The following is a 21,228-nucleotide window of genomic DNA, read 5'->3' on the forward strand; positions in this document are numbered from 1 at the left end:
ACCAACGTCAACTTGTATACAATACTGCATGCTTAGCTGAACAAGCAAGCCAATGAAAAGCATACTACAATGTCCTTGTGAGTGTATGAGTGAATTCAAGGGACAAAAATAGGCAAGAAATAGGCAAGAAAGACCAAGACCAAGTTACATTGCTTGGGATGTGCAAAAGTAACCTTGGCAGTATCTTTTTTTTCGCACTGTATCAAGTCATTTCACACCTTTGGATCAGTGTGAAATTGATAGTCAATCAAACGGGGCTTGACACGTGCTGAGTTGACTGAAACCCTACCTACTCCACCTGACTTGGATAAACCTGTTACCTCGTGTCACAGCCAGAGTGTATGTGGAAGTGTCTAGATGTGTGGGTGTGTCTGTGCAAAGGTTTGTGTGTGCAAAGGTAAGAGTGCCAGCAGTGTGCTAGGGATAGCAGTGAGGAACAGGCTGTCAAATGCGTGGTTGGTACTATATGTAACCTAATCGTCTGATTCTGTAGCCTGTGTCTGGGTCAGATATCAGAGCCCCTGGTGGACAGCCTCACGTGTAGCAGAAAGATGGAGTCAGAGTGGATATATTCACCCACATGCACAGCTGATAAGACCTGTGTGAGGTCAGTACAGGTCCATCAAAGCTGGGACCGAGAGACTGAAAAACAGCTTCTATCTCAAGGCCATCAGACTGCTAAACAGCCATCACTAACTCAGAGAGGCTGCTACCTCTCTGAGTTAGTGACATCACACACATTACTCATCTCATATGTATATAATGTACCTTATACCATCTATTGCACCTACCCTATGCCGCTCGGCCATCGCTTATCCATATATTTATACAGTTGAAGTCGGAAGTTTACATAACCCTTAGCCAAATACATTTCAACTCAGTTTTTCACAATTCCTGACATTTAATCCTAGTAAAAATTCCCTGTCTTAGGTCAGTTAAGATCACCACTTTATTTGAAGAATGTGAAATGTCAGAATAATAGTAGAGAGAATGATTTATTTCAGCTTTTATTTCTTTCATCACATTCCCAGTGGGTCAGACGTTTACATACACTCAATTAGTATTTGGTAGCATTGCCTTTAAATTGTTTAACTTGGGTCAAACATTTCGGGTAGCCTTCCACAAGCTTCCCACAATAAGTTGGGTGAATTTTGGCCCATTCCTCCTGACAGAGCTGGTGTAAGGTTAGTAGGCCTCCTTGCTCGCACACGCCCTTTCAGTTCTGCCCACAAATGTTCTATACTATAGAACAAAATGACTTAAGGACAAAAAAGCCAAGGTATTGGAGTGGTCATCACAAAACCCTGACCTCAATCCTATATCACAAAACCCTGACCTCAATCCTATAGAATCTATAGGATTGAGGTCAGGGTTTTGTGATGACCACTCCAATACCTTGGCTTTTTTGTCCTTAAGTCATTTTGCCACATCTTTGGAGGTACATCCACAGGTACACCTCCAATTTACTCAAATATGTAAATTAGCCTATCAGAAGCTTCTAAAGCTATGACATAATTTTCTGGAATTTTCCAAGCTGTTTAAAGGCACAGTCAACTTAGTGTATGTAAACTTCTGACCCACTGGAATTGTGACACAGTGAATTATAAGTGAAATGATCTGTCCGTAAACAATTGTTGGAAAAATTACTTGTGTCATGCACACAGTAGATGTCCTAACCGACTTGCCAAAACTATAGTTTGTTAACAAGAAGTTTGTGGAATGGTTGAAAAACGAGTTTTAATGACTCCAACCGAAGTGTATGTAAACTTCCGACTTCAACTGTATGTACATATTCTTATTCCATCCCTTTAGATTTGTGTGTATTAGGTAGTTGTTCGATTACTTGTTAGACATTACTGCACTGTCGGAACTAGAAGCACAAGCATTTCGCTACACTCACATTAACATTTGCTAACCATGTGTATGTGACCAATACAATTTGATTTGATTTGCTAACAGCCCAACAGCCATTAAAGCACTGAACGCCAGTATCTTACTCTTTTAACCATTGACCTAAAGCTAATAATGCTTTCTATTGAGCTGCTTGGATAACCGTTGACCCATGCAGCTGATAATGCTTCTGAATGATGAGTTTAGTATGAGTGTAGTACCATATAAAGGGATAAAAATAAGTATCAATTGGGTTAGAAGTAGAAGTAGTATTTATTTACTGAGCATGCACACACAGCATAGAGCATTTAACTCATATTCACTGACTTCCTTTATAACTTCAAACCCTCATCAGCTAGTACTGTGCAATGCGTTTATTACTACATGGGGAATGTTGTCTTACGGTATCCACTAAATTGGCTGCAGGCAGGGCTTCTTCCTATTTTTACTGAGCTAGATTCATCACTGGATGTCGTTATTAAGACCTCAGATGACGGCGTCAGTGATTGCCTGGAAGTAAAGATAAGTAATGAAATAACATCTGCTATATGAGCGAATTCTCCTCCGATTGTGCTGTAAAAAGCAATTTCAGGGTATTAAAGAATATGGAGTTGATTAATTTGAAATCCAATGCAAATGTAGAAAACTTTATAAACATGTTCAGGGAGACTCAGTCATTTATTATAAGGAGGACACTATAACATGCTATTGCGGACACTAATCAAATAGACTTTCAACTCTCCTGGGACACGATTCCAAACAATAAAGGACAAAATGGCTCTGTACCTTACACAGTGCTCTAGGACTGAGCTGACTGAAATAATACATTTTATGCATGAGCTCTGAAACGAATACAATGGATTCTATTCCATCTCTTCTGTGAAAATAATGACATTTTCTGTGGCTGGAAAGCAGGCTATTGCACATGTAATAAGTATTTTATTTCCTATACATGAGAGAACAGATCTATAGCTGTAACCTATTTACTGTAAGACGAGGTGGGAGGAATGAAAGAAACACAGGGGTTCTAATGGGTAACCTTGTAGTGCCCCCCTCCCTTCTCCCACCCACCCACCCTCTCTCTTTCTTTCCCTCCCTCATCTCTCTCTCTATGACAGAAGGTTTTCCCTAGAGCCCCAGCTCAGACCTACTCTGTTCTCTCTGTGAGGAAACTGTTGAACAAAATGGACTCTTAAAAGAAAGAAAAAAATCGATGTGCGAAAAAGGATTTTAAAATAGGACCAACCTGAGAGGGAGCGAGAGAGAGGGAGCGTGAGAGAAACAGAGAGAGAGAGAGAGCGAGAGAGAGAGAGATAAAGAGGATAAAAGGGGAAGATTACTCAAAATCATAAAGACATCAATTGAGGAAAAGCATCACTTTATGTAAAGTATACCCATTATCAAACATTGTTAAATACCTATTATCATTGAAACAGTGAAACCATTATGAATTCTAAATGCTACTAGTATATTCACAGCACAAACTCTTTCAAAGTCTTCTGAGATTTTTCATTAAGCCTGGAAATGTACTTGAATAGAAATGGGTTGACGGCAGGGTGGCGCCGGCAGCATTTTCATTTACCGCACACTTGAGAAATGTACCGGACCCATATGCATTCGGTGCGTAACCTGATTAGGGCGTCCATCCAGGGTGCTCAGAATAACAGAAATCACATTTTGATTATGGTAATTCATATGAACAGGACATACAAGTCGAGGATGCAACGATGTGCGATACTTCTTACCGAATTCTGATGTACACTTTGAAGACGTTAGAATTCCTTTCCACATTTACTTCCCCCCAGCCAACAAGATGAGTAATGAACAGCAAAATCACTAGCGTATGTCAATCTACTATCCCCCATAGAACAAAATCGACCTATTCTATTGGTCAGTTTGTGGAGAAAGAAATAGCCTATTCCAAACAGACTCTGGAACAGTTGTGGGACGATAGAGCCCAAATTCATACAACCAGTGGGCCTAGGTTACATATTAAATATTAAAAAGCAAAAAATCTGATGCAACAGATCAGAAAATTTAGCTTAAAATGTTGATCAATTACTCTTTCTTCACATTATAGCTAAGCGCAGCGATGCACACTGCAATGTTTGTTCCATAATGCAATTAGCGGGAAAACACTGTTTTAAAAAGGGCACCGTGCATGTGGTTTCATGTGACAGAGATATCATTTAGAAAGAGGGGAGATCTAATATGCAACAACTAGCATGGGTTGCTAATAGGACTAGTATTGTGCCTTTGGCTACAAGACAATGAAAGAAAGTTGATATTAAATCATTGTCCACGGATATGGTAAGACTTTGGCTAGGTTATTTGAAAGCAAGGTAAGACATGCCTCATAATAAACTCAGCAAAAAAAGAAACGTCCTCTCACTGTCAACTGCGTTAATTTTCAAGAAACGTAACATGTGTAAATATTTGTATGAACATAACAAGATTCAACAACTGAGACATAAACTGAACAAGTTCCACAGACATGTGACTAACAGAAATTGAATAATGTGTCCCTGAACAAATGGGGGGGTCAAAATTAGGTCAAAAGTAACAGTCAGAATCTGGTGTGGCCACCAGCTGCATTAAGTACTCCTCCTCATGGACTGCACCAGATTTGCCAGTTCTTGCTGTGAGATGTTACCCCACTCTTCCACCAAGGCACCTGCATGTTCCCAGACATTTCTGGAAGGAATGGCCCTAGCCCTCACCCTCGGATCCAACAGGTCCCAGATGTACTTAATGGGATTGAGATGGGCGACGTTGTTACCGGTGATGTCTGGTGAGGACCTGCCTTACAACAGGCCTCCAAGCCCTCAGTCCAGCCTCTCTTAGCCTATTGCGGACAGTCTGAGTACTGATGGAGGGATTGTGCGTTCCTGGTGTAACTCGGGCAGTTGTTGTTGCCATCCTGTACCTGTCCCGCAGGTGTGATGCTCGGATGTACTGATCCTGTGCAGATGTTGTTACACGTGGTCTGCCACTGCGAGGACGATCAGCTGTCTGTCCTGTCTCCCTGTAGTGCTGTCTTATGTGTCTCACAGTACAGACATTGCAATTTATTGCCCTGGCCACATCTGCAGTCCTCATGCCTAAGGCATGTTCACACAGATGAGCAGGGACCCTGGGCATCTGTCTTTTGGTGTTTTTCAGAGTCAGTAGAAATGCCTCTTTAGTGTCCTAAGTTTTCATAACTGTGACCTTAATTGCCTACCGTCTGTAAGCTGTTAGTGTCTAACGACCGTTCCACAGGTGCATGTTCATTAATTGTTTATGGTTCATTGAACAAGCATGGGAAACAGTGTTTAAACCCTTTACAATGAAGATCTGTGAAGTTATTTGTATTTTATACTAATTATCTTTGAAAGACAGGGTCCTGAAAAAGGGACGTTTCATTTTTTGCTGAGTTTATGTATTAAAACGATCATGTTTCAAACGATTCAGTATATGTTTTCAAAATGCATACTGCCTCCAGTTCATTGCAAAGTGGTGTGTGAAGCGCTGATGAGGCCTGCCTTCTGTTGCCTGTGCATTTGCTGTTTGAGATTTTCCACTCAAAGGCTCTGTATTTGTATGCTGTACGCATGTGATAAATAAGATACATAACGAATATACTGTACACGTGCCAATTTAATTCCACTAAATTATGCAAATTAACCTATACACCAATAAGCATGACCAGTCAAATGTATTTAAAGTACATTGACTGGTATTTCCATCAATGAATAGGCTAAAAAGCATCATTTCGCAATGAGATTTTTTCTTCTTCTCCCGGACAATTGGTCGCCACCAATTTTATTTATCGGCTTTTGTTTATCGGCTTTTCTATTTTTTTAATCGGTCAAAATGCGGCTATTACCAGCTAACGGAACCCTGGTTGATGGGGTTCCATCGCAGTATGGCTGAGGCTGTCTGGCTGGGTAGTTAGTTAGGGTTGAAGAAGTGAGGAGAGAGTCTGTCTGGCTGGGTAGTTAGTTAGGGATGAGGCAGTGAGGTGAGAAGCTGCCTGGCTGGGTAGTTAGTGAGGATTGAGGCAGTGAGGAGCGAGCATGTCTGGCTGGGTAGTTAGTTAGGGTTGAAGAAGTGAGGAGAGAGGCTGCCTGGCTGGGTAGTTAGTGAGGATTGAGGCAGTGAGGAGAGAGGCTGTCTTGCTGGGTAATTAGTGAGGATTGAGGCAGTGAGGAGAGAGGCTGCCTGGCTGGGTAGTTAGTTAGGGTTGAAGAAGTGAGGAGAGAGGCTGCCTGGCTGGATAGTTAGTTAGGGTTGAAGAAGTGAGGAGAGAGGCTGCCTGGCTGGATAGTTAGTTAGGGTTGAAGAAGTGAGGAGAGAGGCTGCCTGGCTGGGTAGTTAGTTAGGGTTGAAGAAGTGAGGAGAGAGGCTGCCTGGCTGGGTAGTTAGTGAGGATTGAGGCAGTGAGGAGCGAGGCTGTCTGGCTGGGTAGTTAGTGAGGGTTGAGGCAGTGAGAAGAGAGGCTGCCTGGCTGGGTAGTTAGTTAGGGTTGAGGCAGTGAGAAGAGAAGCTGCCTGGCTGGGTAGTTAGTGAGGATTGAGGCAGTGAGGAGAGAGGCTGCCTGGCTGGGTAGTTAGTGAGGATTGAGGCAGTGAGGAGAGAGGCTGCCTGGCTGGGTAGTCAGGGTTGAGGCAGTGAGGAGAGAGGCTGCCTGGCTGGGTAATTAGTTAGGGTTGAGGCAGTGAGAAGAGAAGCTGCCTGGCTGGGTAGTTAGTTAGGGTTGAGGTAGTGAGAAGAGAGGCTGTCTGCTAAGAGGGTTGAGGCTATGAGAAGAAGGACGGTTTACAGCGAGGAGCCTGCTGCCAGAGCAGAGTCTGCTAATGAACACAGTGGGAGAGCCAGCCTCGTTATTGTTGACATCTTTTGAAACGTTGCAACAAGGAGACGGGCTAGGAGGTTCGACTGGGGCTGTCAAACATCTCACAAACTAGTTTAATTGCTCAGGGAGATAGAAACACATGAAGATCATTAGATTGTTTCCTTCCTTCTTCCCCTCAAATGCACCTGCTTGGCAATTAGAGCTGGAGAGCATTTGCAGTTCTGTCTATTCTTTACACAGCGTTTCTCCAGCCGAATCTGTCTGATGTTTTATTTCATTAAAACCTTTCTGTTATTCATTATGATTGATTTGTTCATTTATTTCTGGGTGAGATAGGTCTACAGCACCATGGCAGTTGTCAAGCTGTGCAGTGAGGCGACAGTACACTCCCCAAGAAACTGAAACTGACCAAGTGAACATGATATCCTGCCCCAAACAATAGGCTACTACACAGGTCTATATTATAGGACCCCAATACAATAACTTATTAGACTTTGTGGCAGCTGGTGCTGCTGTATAATTATCTAACACAGGGCTCTCCAACCATGTTCCTGGAGAGCTAGGGCACCTGCTTCTACAAATTAGCTGGTTGATAAGCTGAGTCAGGTTCGTTACAAGTGGGGTTGGAATGAAAACTTACAGAAGGGTAGCTCTCCAGGGACAGGGTTGGAGAGCCCTGATCTAGCACATTAAATCTTAGCAGGTATTGTATAGTAAAGCGCCTTAGCCCAATGTCAGGAGTGACTTATCTCTGACACACACTGAACACGAGACTGTCTTGTTTTAGAGATGCTAGTGGGTTTAGAAGGTTCTAGGGCATGCGTACCGTATCACTGCTCTGATGTCAGTTTGCTGTTAGCTGTTTATTCGTTTGCATCGGTGTTATGGCAGTAGCTGTCCCGGTGTGTGGATGTGCAAACGGGCAGACGGACGGACTCACCAGGCCTGCGACTTCCTCCTGGGCACGCTCTGTCTCATCCACTTGGAGTGAGGGGTCAGATGGAATATCAGCTGTCTGCAGATCTTGTCGGACGACTTCAGGGTGTCCTTCTCCTGTAATACACACATATACAAAAACCCACAAACCCACACACTTTAATCTCTTTTGCTGGCGGCTACAGCTGAAAAAAGGCCTCAAAAGGTTTCAAAGGGCTTAAAAAGTGTCTGGCTTTCAAATAGAGAAATAATCAAATGACTGCTCTATTTGACTTTCTGAAGTGAATTCATGTAATGAAAACATGCTTATTTTCCTTTCCGACATCATGAACAACTGAATTTGACCCCTTTGTTGAGAATTGGTTCAATATCCCAGGTGATGTACATTGTATATGTTAAAGTACATAACTTTACTAAATCATATCCAATCGAATGACCGTATCCATATTATACAGTGCTGAATATATTGCAAGAGATTGAAAACTCTTAGGAATGTGTTTACAACAAATGCATCTGTTGTTCTGATTTCAAGGTAGTCTTAACCACATTTAGCACAACAGGTAAACTTGTGACTCCATAGAATGAATTTATACATTTAGAAGCCCAAGGCAGAACATATTGGATACACATATTTCAATGGACCATTGTATCACTTACGGCCTTGCAACCCCTATTATGACACATTGAGCTGTGGAGAGGGGGCTGTTTCCTTTGTTCCTAGAATGTTGGTTTAAAAGGTAGTTATTTATAATTGTCTGATCCCCTTCACTTATCACTCTACAAACAATCCAACCTTTTGACTGCTTTCACCAAATGATCTCAAGGCTCTTCTCATTTGTCCATTCAACATGGTTGCCTCGAGCATTTTATACATAAAAATATGCTTTAGCATCTCTGTCAGTCTCCCTCTCTTTTCCTCCTTGGTCTCGCTCCAGCTCTTGCTCCCTCTCCCCCCCCCCTCCTTTCTCTCTCTCTTGCTCTCCCTTCCTCTGTCAAAGACTTTAAACGGATTGGGTTGAGCAGAGCAGGGTAAATCTAATTAATGGTACAACACAACAACAAGAAAGAGGCAATGCAGCAAAAGAGAAAAAAGACAGGGGCAATTTAATTCAGGCGATTAACTATTCCCACTCCTCCCACTCTGTGTGGCACAAAACATGCCTCATACACTTCCAACCTTCCAGCGTTTCGTTTCAGGCAATGAAATGACAGTGAGAACACCATTACAGTATTTGTTATGTTAAATCTTAGTGGGAAAGGGGTTAACTGAATGGAAGTAGTCTTAGACGAGCTATTGACTCTAATCTGGAAATAACATGTTCTTCTCTTTGATGTGAATTTGGGCATTGTCAACATGGAATCTGTTTAACATTGTTCAAAACATGTTTTTCACTCAAATTCAACACGATTCTGAATATTCATAGACTTAGACGACCACAGGGCTCTTGAGTTAGATATACAGTTCTATAGTTGAATGCACAATAATAGTAATGAAGCAGTGAAGCGTTTTGATGAGTTGTTGTTTGCATTTGATTGTCAATCCCTTGAAGCATAGAGGTAGAGGAAGAACCGTGACTGGACCTGCAGCTGAGGCCCTGAGGCACAGCAGACCAACTCACTAAATCGCTGTGAATCCAACATATCAATTATGAATTTGTAGACAAACTGGAATTAAAGCCAGACTAAGTCAGTGGAACAGATGGAACTATCCAAGCAGAAGATACATCTCCTTCAAATGTTGATGTTTGGTTGCGTTGACAACCGAACACAATTCAATATCACTGAATATCATAACATTTGAAATCAGGGGTTTAAACCCTTGGTCTATTGTATTGTTTTTTTGTGTTGAATTCTGGGTTGAATTGAACAATAGCTGTTGATGACTTTGCAAATGCTATATAGGCCTAAATAGCATCATTGATGTTATATGAGTGATAAAGGGCGCTTTCACACATCCCCTTATGATCTGTTTCCTGGACCGTTTGGTACCCTGATCCACGCTATAGAGCATGTGTGAAACGCAAACGAATCCTGGACCTGCGTGAGTAGTGGGTCCAAGATCCAGGACAAAAGTAGCAGGTATTGCGACATGGCAGGGCGAGTCGCGTGGAACTTTTTTGCCCGTTGTAAACAAGATAGCTCAATAACGTCATGTAGAATTTGCGTCTTGCTAATCAAACCCTGAAATGGTTAACGTATACTGTAGAATTCTCACAAACGCTCCAGGAAACCAAACCAGGGTATCAAATTTCATATGTGAAAACGCACATTTCATCACATTTCATTTGACCTGGTTAAAACCCTGGATGGGAGACCAAAGGGTAGCTGTAGATAGATCAATTCTCCAGCAGGAGGTAATGCTGAGCTTATTATTTTTTTCTTCTGACAGTGGATTTAATGTTGAACATCTCACGTTGTTTTAAAGGTACAAATGTAACATATTTTATACAAGGTTGTCTATGTTAAAATTTGGTTACCATGATGACACATAGATTCCATGTCATTATACGTTGACAAATTACGTTGCATCAACGTTGATTCAACCAATTTGTTCCCAGTGGGAAGCCAGGCGGTCACAGCGGAGAACACCCCTGCCAACCCCTCATGACCCACTCACCACCCCAAAAATACAAAAATACAATACACACCACCATAGGTATGCTGCCCTTATTGAAAGATCTGATTTCAAAGTAGCCTTTTTTCAAAAGTATTTTTCATAATCTGTTAAAGAGAAGAAGTGCTTCATAGTTCAACTTTTCTATCTACTGTATTTCACAATGTGTTGCTAGATCTCTCTGGGCACCAGTTTAAACAAGAGGAGCCTATTAGCTGGGCACAGCTGTCTGTCTTTGTTATTATTGGAAAGTGTGCCCCTTCCCTGCATATTCTTCTGGGAAGCCATTTATTGGGAAAAGAGCTTATCAAAAGATGCCTGGTACATCTTTAAAGCAAGGGAAAGGTCAACCACATCAATCTGAGAGATTCAAGCTCCCAGCAAATTCATTTAGACTAGAAGATGATGAAAGCAAAGTCTTTTAGGAAGGAGCAAACACTTCTGGCCGAAAACTATATGAGCTATTGTCTGCTTAATTTTTTCCTGGCAGTAAAGTCATTATTTTAGATCAATTGTCCACTATTACCTGTTTTCATGCAAGTGAATACTGAATAAAAAGTAACAAGAAACAGAAGATACTGTGTTGTAAGTTGTGTACGTTGTTGAAATGACACCACACTGTGACTGACCTACTTCTGGCCATTAGTTATAAATAGGTGCCCATGTCTCCGGCACCCCAAGAGTGAACACGTGCACACACACAGGCATCGTTTAGAGCATAATCATAACGACTGTATGGATACTGGCAGCAGTTGGAAGGCTGGAACCAAACCAGCTGGCCTAGCAGTCACATTTCGAAAAGACTGACCGTCATGTACTTGCTCTTGAATTGACCCTTGCAGCTGTGGATTCCTAAACGTTCTATTTTCTGTGCCTGATCTCATTTGATGTTCCCTGACAACAGCACGGCTGAGGAGGTCGAGACAAATAGACAGACAGACAGATGAACAGCCAGACGGTACGACGGGCTTACCCTCTTTGGGCACTGCATGTCTTTGGCCAGGCTGAGCAGGAGCTCATGGGAGATCGGATCCACCAGGTTGAGAAAGGCTGCGTTCTTATAGAGGATATCATTAAGGGATGTTCCCTGGAGTCCCAAGTCCTGTGGGAACACAGAGAAGGAGAGAAGAATCAATCATTGGTGTTTCCTTTCAATCATTCCAAAGTCCAACAGAGTGTGAATTTCAATATTTTTAAAGTGAAAGTCATGCATTCAACTGCCATGACATGGACTGCTTAATGGTAACAGATTGTCAATGTATTTACATAATCATTTCATCATCCACTTGCCTCATGATGTTCACTTATCAAGCTGAGGATTTTACAGTAAGAGTGTCACATGGGACAAGGCACAGGGAGGGCTGGGGTGTGGCATGAGAGGTATGTGGGGTTAATAAAGCAGGACAATTTCTCCCCAAATAAAATTTCAACAGATACATAACTAAAGTGATGTGCTGTACCGTCATTCACCCCTAAAGCCCTGGGTCTTTACACATACTGCACTGAACACACTCCAGTTATCTAAGAACAACCTCTAAAAACACCACGCAGGCACTTAGAGAGAAATGGTTCAAGTCTACAGAACTCCAGTTCCTCACCGTCTTCTCTGGAATTCAAATGGCAGGTGGGTGTGATGTGCAGACTGGTTTAATAAAATGAGGAAAGAGAAAACATCCCCAGAGGTTGTTCTTACTAGTATAATCTGCAGGGTGGCTGCTACTTGCAGTGACAGTGTAAATATATTGAGGCAAAGGAATCTGCAACTTCAGGTAATGCTCTGAGGGCTGCTGCTGGTGAGGGATGTCATCGGGAACCCGAGTTTGAGATGTAACGCTTTGAGACACATCAAAGGGTCTTCGACGTAGCCCTCACCCACCTGCCCTACCGAGGAGGATGACATCAACCAAACAGACACAGCAAGTCCTGAAACAAATGAGCTGAAACCGCAGGCAATGTGTGAAGGAGAGGACAAAAACAAAACATCCACCACAATGAAAGGTTAAGGCGGAGTAGAGCAGAGGACAAAAACAAAACATCCACCACAATGAAAGGTTAAGGCGGAGTAGAGCAGAGGACAAAAACAAAACATCCACCACAATGAAAGGTTAAGGCGGAGTAGAGCAGAGGACAAAAACAAAACATCCACCACAATGAAAGGTTAAGGCGGAGTAGAGCAGAGGACAAAAACAAAACATCCACCACAATGAAAGGTTAAGGCGGAGTAGAGCAGAGGACAAAAACAAAACATCCACCACAATGAAAGGTTAAGGCGGAGTAGAGCAGAGGACAAAAACGAAATTTGGAAAATATTTCTCCTCCTCTTGCTTATAACTTGGTTTACTAATGTGTTCAGCATCAAATATGGGGGCTATATAATATCAAGAAAAATTATACAAAATATTATTTTCTCCTCTTCTGTTCTACAGTACGTGCAAAGCTGCTGTAAATCTGTTTACTTGCTAGACTGTTTACTTGCTGGACATGCAATGTGAAGATAGTATCAGGCGAGGGTATAGCGCTATACATGTAAACTGCTGCAAAGAGGCTGTATAGGAGGAGGCTGGGGACTCATGCTATGTTAAGCAAAACCTACAGTCTGACAGGCCAAACACTGAAGGCTACAGTGAAAGCTCTGAGGCAAATTCCCATCAGCACTTTCTACTCCTCCAGCTTTCTGGCTGATTTATTACACTTGAGCTCTCTGGGATTCCCTGACTCCGGGCCATTCTCCAGTGCTCCCTTTATGACAGGGAAACATACCCCAACAAAATACAGTAAACAAGTCCCAAACAACAACAGCATAGAGATAGGCCTATATAGTAGATCATTTTCAAATTAGTATGTTGAAAATGTGTTCAATCATCAAGTAGGTCAACTATGACCAATTTTGTGTAATATTGGAAGAACCCCAGCACAGCCTTGAAGAAAATGCCATGGTTCTAAATCTATTACGGTAGGTATGTTTTTTCTCTGGGTTCACAGTAAACAACATTGTGTGATGTCTGCATTGGTGTGGCGGCTCAACATTGCATGGGTTAATTTGACAGAATAACTGACGTACCACTGCGTCTCTCATGTTCCACCATCTCTGTGTGAAGGGTGTTTCATTTTGTCACTGACAGTGTGTCTGCATCGATGTCTCTGCATGAAAGTTGTCTTCAGATCACTCCACAAAGCCTGCTCCGTAGGCTGCCTGCATATCTAATATGATTGCTGTCTTTTCAACCAAGAATTGAGTGCTGAGAGTTTGGAATTTGAGAACACCCATCCTACATCCACAGCTCATTAGGAATCTATTAAAACGTATTGGATAGAGCCCCACAACCAGTCCCGGAGTCTGTTGCCTGCTTTGAGTTTTCTTTGACAATTTGACAAGTGGGATTATTAGACATAATAATCCTCTAAAATTGCTCACATCTAACACTTGCCTTTCAAAAACGACGAAAAGAAGGGAATAACAACATAAAACACTGTGACACTTTCTGTGTTCTGAAAGAGTACATTTTCATACACCCAAGTCTTTAATTGTGGATGAATGGCAGAAGGCTACCAAATAAACATAAAACAAGCACTGACAGATCATTAGAGCAAGGAATTAAATGTAACTGATTGTGGTGCAACATAGAAGAGAGCAAGAGTCGTAATCTCCACACCAGTCCAATTTGGCCTCCATATGAGAGATGTATAATATAGACATTTAATATCCAGTGCATTCGGAAAGTAGTCAGACGACTTGACTTTTTCCACAATTTGTTACTTACAGCCTTATTTTTAAATGTATTAAATTATATTTTCTCCCTCATCAATCTACACACAATACCCCATAATGACAAAGCTAAACAGGTTTTTAGAAATGTAATCAAAATAATAAAAAACAACAACTGAAATATCTAATTTGTGACTCGTTTCAGGAAACTAGGCACGTCACGACTTCACAGGAGCACCATTTGAACGTAAACTTTTTTTAAAATTTGAAATGCGTTTTTTGGCAGAAATGCCTTCTGGAACATGTGAACTATCATGTTCCTTAATAACAAACTTGTATGCCATCTGTAAATACGTGGGAAAAAAAGTTCAATTACGAACCTAGATGGGTTAGCTACAGAAAAAGGCAGCAACCTTTCCGCTAGCCATGATTGGCTGAGATAATGAGTGGGCTGGACATGCGACTGTCTAAAACACAAGCTGCTCAGTATGTGGAGGTAATCCTTTAAAATGCTGCTTTTTTGAAAGATATCACGTAGTACAACTGCATAAGTGTTGCTCTTCACTTTCTGGAGGACTGAGTTTTGAAATCAGTGGAATTAGAGTATGATAGCTAAGGAGATGGAGAAAAGTCTGGCGTTTGATTTGCAAATATGCAGACAGTGTCGAAAAGAGATCACACAGATGGCTGTTGTATAAAACACCTGTCTCCAGATTACATCTTCAAACTAAGGGCAACCATGGCATCCATGATAGAGAGGGAGAAGTGTCCATTCATGCATATGGGTAAGATAGTGTAGCTAGCTACATTTTCAGATATTACACATTTCAAATTTTGTCAGAAAGTGTTTTAATTTCAAGTTAAAGTGTATTGTTAGTTAGCTAGCTAATTTTAGCTGGCTGGCTAGCTATCTAATGTTACGTGTAAGATCTGTGTAGTAATATTATTCATATCTCAGAGCCATTTGCATTGCTAGTTATAGCCTAATGTTAGCTAGCTAACATTGAACCTGGTTGGTTAGCTACCTGCAGATTCATGCAGGGTAGTCACGTTATGAGTTGGGATTATGGTTCACTGTTTAGCTAGCTAGCTACATGTCTAAACAAAAGACTCCGCTATGCAAGTAACTATTTCAATAGAATGTTTATGATGTCACTGCGACAACTGTCGATAGCTGTAGCTGGTCAATTCTGGCTATCTACTCCGATTTCAGAGCACTCTCGTCTGATTGTGCCAGAGCGCAGAATAATTGACACATTTACGAACGCTCAACACCCGTTGAATATGGCCGGTGTCCGTAAAAGTTGGCAAAAAAGCGTAATTAAATTGTTGCCAGCAGCACAGTTGCAGTCACCAACGCTCTGGATAACATAAAAACAGCCAAACCAGCTCTGCTAGGGCGAGTAAAATGGTGCGCTGTTCTCTCATTTGTGTCTGGAAATAGGTAGCAAGCTAGCCAACGTTAGCCAGTTAGCTTGGGTGCTTGACTGCTGTTAGGTCAGAATGCTCGGATCAACCTTACTCCTAGGCCAGAGTGTCCAGTGTGCGCTCTGAACGCTCTGAGAGCGAAACACACTGAATTTAGGAACAGACAATCTGACATCACTCTGAGTTTACGAATGGCCAGCGCACACTCTGGCACTCCAGGTCAAATTTACAAACGGTGTGTATATACATAGTATAAACCAGCCTTTAGTCTTGAAATCTTTGGTTGTTTAGTACATGGCCTCACATGTGAATCCTTAAAGAGATGGGTGGGGCTAAAGCTTAAGAGGGTGTGAACGATGATGAATGGGTGTAGACAAAGAAGAGCTCTCCAGTAGGTACCAAAAGACCCATGTTCTTAAAAGAGAGGTTACAAATGTGTCAACTTTCAAAGCAGAATTACTTTCCCATTGTTCCTCAACTGTAGTGTATGATATACAGTATGTAAATAAGGTATTTCTGTATTTATATTTGTAATAAATGTGCAATCATTTCAAAAAAACTGTTTTCACTTTGTCATTATGGGGTATTGTGTGTAGATTGATGATGAAAAAACGTAATTCATTACATTTTAGAATAAGGCTGTAACATAACAAAATGTGAATAATTTCCGAATGCACTGTACATATGTATAATACATGATTAGTAGGTAGCCTATTCCTTAACATCTAACTATCAGGAGAAGTGGCACCTCACATTACGTTTCAAACAACGATGACTCACTAATCCTCTCAAACACAACTGAGGTAGTAAAATGATGCATTATTAAGTCTCATTCCAATGGTCATTTTATCTAGCCTTTTATAACCTCAGGGGCACTATAGTATTTGCTTCCTGCATCACTAAACATATTCTGTGTTAATGCTTTTAATCGTAATGCCTGCTTGCTGATTCCTTGTTTACTGACGAACATAGAGAAAAGTCCAAAGTAATTAACATTAATAGCCCAGAAGAGAGATTGGAGATGGAGATAAGAGTCCGGTCTCATTGATTCCTCTGTGCATCTCCTCTGTGTAATGACTTCCTGTGTGCTGTGCTGTGCTGTGCTCTGAAGGAGACATCAGGCATGCTCCAATATCATCCACCATCTCAAGTAGATTAAAACCTTATTAGACCCAGGCAATACCTAAGTGAAAAACCTGAAATTCATTACTTTCATTTATCTGCTTGCTCTGCCCTCATTTAGCCTCACATTGAAGTGTTTTACCATTTTATTTTCAGGACAACCAGGGCTACAAGTAGAACACAAACCAATTTGACATAAACAGTTGCATTCATGAGTTTAATTAACAAATGTAAATCTAAAAATAAGGTCTGCCAAGCAAAAACCTGATAGAAAATACATGTATAAGAATGCTGTAAGTACAGAAATTGTTGGATAAGTAGGAAATTAATACCCAACTACTCAGTGACAACTGTGTGGAGTTTGTGATAGCAACTATGTGAACGTATTACAGTATTGTTACAGTGGGACTGTATGTTGTGTGTTTGATTACTCACCTTCCGGGTGTGATTTAGGCCCCCCTTAATCTGGTTGATGAAACAATAATGGTGTGTGCTCGTATTAGCTCTGATCACGGTCGATCTGTGATAACACGTGATACTAGAGCAAGAGCAACACCAATGTTCTGTACCAACGCATCTGTCAGTAAACCGACATTATTCGAGAACCTTATATCTGTAGTGTCACTCTACGCCTCCTGTCCTGAGTATTTCTCACTACCTTCTCTAACAGGACACCACCAGCCGCCTAGCTAGCTTGCTATGTCTAGGCTAGCATTCCATAGGAGCAATATAGAGAGATAAATAACATCTACAGTACCAGTCAAAGGTTTGGACTCACCTACTCATTCAAGGGGTTTTCTTGATTTTTACTATTTTCTACATTGTAGAATAATAGTGAAGACATCAAAACTATGAAAGAACACATATTGAATCATGTAGTAACCAAAAAAGTGTTAAACACATTTTTCAAAGTAGCCACCCTTTGCCTTGATGACAGCTTTGCACACTCTTGGCATTCTCTCAACCAGTTTCATGAGGAATGCGTTTCCAACAGTCTTGAAGGAGTTCCCACATATGCTGAGCACTTGTTGGATGCTTTTCTTTCACTCTGCGGTCCAACTCATCCCAAACCATCTCAATTGGATTGAGGTCGGGTGATTGTGGAGGCCAGGTCATCTGATGCAGCACTCCATCACTCTCCTTGGTCAAATAGCCCTTATACAGCCTGGAGGTGTGTTTGGGTCATTGTCCTGTTGAAAAACAAATGATAGTCCCACTAAGCGCAAACCAGATGGGATGGCGTATTGCTGCAGAATGCTGTGGTAGCCATGCTGGTTAAGTGTTCATGGAATTCTAAATAAATCCCAGACAGTGTCACCAGCAAAGCATCCACACACCATTACACCTCCTCCTCCATGTTTCCCGGTGGGAACCGCACATGCGGAGATCATCTGTTCACCTACTCTGCATCTCACAAAGACAAGGCGTTTGCAACCAAAAATATCAAATTTGGACTCATCAGACCAAAGGACAGATTTCCACCGGTAAAATGTCCATTGCTCGTGTTTCTTGGCCCAAGCAAATCTCTTCTTCTTGTTGGTGTCCTTTAGTAGTGGTTTATTTGCAGCAATTCAACCATGAAGGCCTGATTCACGCAGTCTCCTCTGAACAGTTGATGTTGCGATGTGTCTGTTACTTGAACTCTGTGAAGCATTTACTTGGGCTGCAATCTGAGGTGCAGTTAACTCTAATGAACTTATCTCCTGCAGCAGAGGTAACTCTGGGTCTTCCTTTCCTGTGGCGGTCCTCATGAGGGCCAGTTTCATCATTGCGCTTGATGGTTTTTGCAACTGCACTTGAAGAAACTTGCAAAGTTCTTGAAATTTTCCACATTGACTGACCTTCATGTCTTAAGGTAATGATGGACTGTCATTTCTCTTTGCTTATTTGAGCGGTTCTTGCCATAATATGGTCTTTTACCAAATACGGCTATCTTCTGTATACCACCCCTACCTTGTCACAACACAACTGATTGGCTAAAACACATTAAGAAGGAAAGAAATTCCATAAATTAACTTTTAACAAGGCACACCTGTTAAAACTTCTTAGGGATCAAATCCCGTTAACGGGATCGATTTGACAACAGCCAGTGAAATTGCAGGGCGCCAAATTCAAACAACATAAATCTCACAATTAAAATTCCTCAAACATACAAGTATTATACACCATTTTAAAGATAAACTTCTTCTTAATCCAACCACAGTGTCTGATTTAAAAAAGTATTTACGGCGAAAGCATACCATGTGATTATGTTAGGTCAGCGCCTAGTCACAAAAACATACAGCCATTTTCCAGCCAAAGAGAGGAGTCACAAAAAGCAGAAATAGAGATAAAATGAATGATCTTTGATGATCTTCATCAGATGGCACTCATAGGACTTCATGTTACACAATACATGTATGTTTTGTTCGATAAAGTTCATATTTATATCCAAAAATTGGCGCATTATGTTCAGTAATGTTTTGCCTCCTCCGGTGAATTTGCAGAGAGCCACATAAATTTACAGAAATACTCATCATAAACTTTGATGAAAGATACAAGTGTTATACATAGGATTAAAGATAAACGTCTCCTTAATGCAACCGCGGTGTCAGATTTCAAAAAAGCTTTACGGCGAAAGCACACCATGCGATAATCTGAGTACAGCGCTCAGCCACCAAAACAAGCCATACAGATACCCGCCAAGTTGTGGAGTCAACAAAAGTTAGAAATAGCGTTATAAATATTCACTTACCTTTGATGATCTTCATCGGAATGCACTCCCAGGAATCCCAGTTCCACAATAAATGTTAGTTTTGTTCGATAAAGTCCATCTCTATGTCCAAATACCTCCTTTTTGTTTGCGCGTTCAGTTCACTAATCCAAATGCACTAAGTCCAGACGAAAAGTCAAAAAAGTTCCATTAAAGTTCGTAGAAACATGTCAAACGATGTATATAATCAATCTTTAGGATGTTTTTATCATAAATCTTCAATAATATTCCAACCGGACAATTCCGTTGTCAATAGAAAGGAAAGAGAACGACCGTCGCGCTCACGGCCACGCACGAGACACAACTAATGGCTTTCAGGCTGACCACTTGTTGAAACAGCTCTTATTCGCTGCCCTTTCACAATAGAAGCCTGAAACAACTTTCTAAAGACTGTTGACATCTACTGGAAGCCTTAGGAAGTGCAATCTGACCCCATTTACACTGGATATTGGGTAGTCAATCACTTGAAAAACTACAAACCTCAGATTTCCCACTTCCTGGTTGGATTTTTCTCAATTTTTCACCTGCCATATGAGTTCTGTTATACTCACAGACATCATTCAAACAGTTTTAGAAACTTCAGAGTGTTTTATATCCAAATCTACTGAGTAGCAGGCAGTTTACTCTGGGCACGCTTTTCATCCGGGCGTGAAAATACTGCCCCCTATCCCAAAAAAGTTTTAATCAATTTATTCTAGGTGACTACCTCATGAAACTGGTTGAGAGAATGCCAAGAGTTTGCAAAGCTATCATCAAGGCAAAGGCTTGCTACTTCGAAGAACCTCAAATATAAAATATATTTAGATTTGTTTAACTCTTTTTTGGATACTACATGATTCCATATCTGTTATTTCATAGTTTTGATGTCTTCACTATTATTCTACAATGTAGAAAATAATAAAAATAAAGAAAACACCTTGAATGAGTAGGTGTGTCCAAACTTTTGACTGGTACTGTACATAAAGCACGACAGTATGATAGACACTTTGTCCCTTGTCTCACAAACAACGCTCTCTTTCAGCCCCTGTTAATCGCACACGCTAATGGTTGGTATCCGCGGAAGCAAAATAAATAGATGTTTAAAAGGGGTTACAACCACTAAAACACGGACTCAAAGCGTTAACTCCAAATCCAGCCTTCACTGAAAGAAAAAACAGCTTTTCCACTCATTGAGGAAAAACAGCAGAGCTACAAGAACTACTGTGTTGTTAAAGTGGATCAGTGGAACAGTGTGAGTTGATATAGGTTTCATTCCCACCTGACTGGACCAGTGTTTTTATCTAGTGGGCGGTTTTCTTATCAAGTTGCATTGATGTGTTCATTAAAATTATCTATCATCGGATCAAAAGTGTAATGGGTCGAAACAGCAAGTGGGAAGAGACTAACTGTCTATCTATGTTGTACAGAATAGATCTAGAAATGTCAAATGTTCAGCCTGCTGCACAATCACTATGGAAGCTCTAGTCTAGAGTGCCCTGTTAAATTGTGGTTAGGAGCATTTTTAAACTCTCTCCATGTTAAAGTAGTAGGAAATAAATGTAAAACTGTGAGTGTGATTAATCTTAAATCTAAATATAGAATTATCTTGACATACGTAAAAAAAAAAATATTAGGCTAATTTCCCCATGGTAGACAGAACGTCTTAGTACAATCACCACACAAAAATGACAGGAAATACATATCATTTTTACCTCAGATTGGTGGTGTTAGTATAAAAGTTAATAATCATCACAATCTTACAAAAACAAATCAATGTCTTTGGTTTAGTACAAGTGTTTCTGTCTGTAGTGGGACTTTAAGGCCATAGTGGCAAGACAATATTAGATAAACATCTCTGGCCTCACATGAATTTGCAAATTTGAGGGTTAAGCTATCATTCAAATGAAAGCCAACCCCTGTCGCTATTTAGAAACCAATGTGAGGTGTTGATTTCCTTGAAATTG

At 41.0% G+C, this 21,228-nt stretch overlaps 1 protein-coding gene across 1 annotated transcript in view; it reads right to left on the reverse strand.

Annotated features, from left to right (window-relative positions):
• Window positions 1-21,228, reverse strand: part of lrrc75bb (leucine rich repeat containing 75Bb) — a 59,611-nt gene that overhangs the window by 19,656 nt on the left and 18,727 nt on the right. Inside the window, exons 2-3 of the mRNA XM_071351687.1 lie at window positions 11,251-11,379; window positions 7,668-7,780 (exon numbers count right to left, since the gene is read on the reverse strand). Coding sequence (XP_071207788.1) covers window positions 7,668-7,780; window positions 11,251-11,379 — 242 coding nt within the window. The remainder of the gene's footprint in view (window positions 1-7,667; window positions 7,781-11,250; window positions 11,380-21,228) is intronic.

This window comes from Salvelinus alpinus, chromosome 18 (assembly GCF_045679555.1).
Source record: "Salvelinus alpinus chromosome 18, SLU_Salpinus.1, whole genome shotgun sequence".
In the NCBI taxonomy this organism is placed as follows: domain Eukaryota; kingdom Metazoa; phylum Chordata; class Actinopteri; order Salmoniformes; family Salmonidae; genus Salvelinus; species Salvelinus alpinus.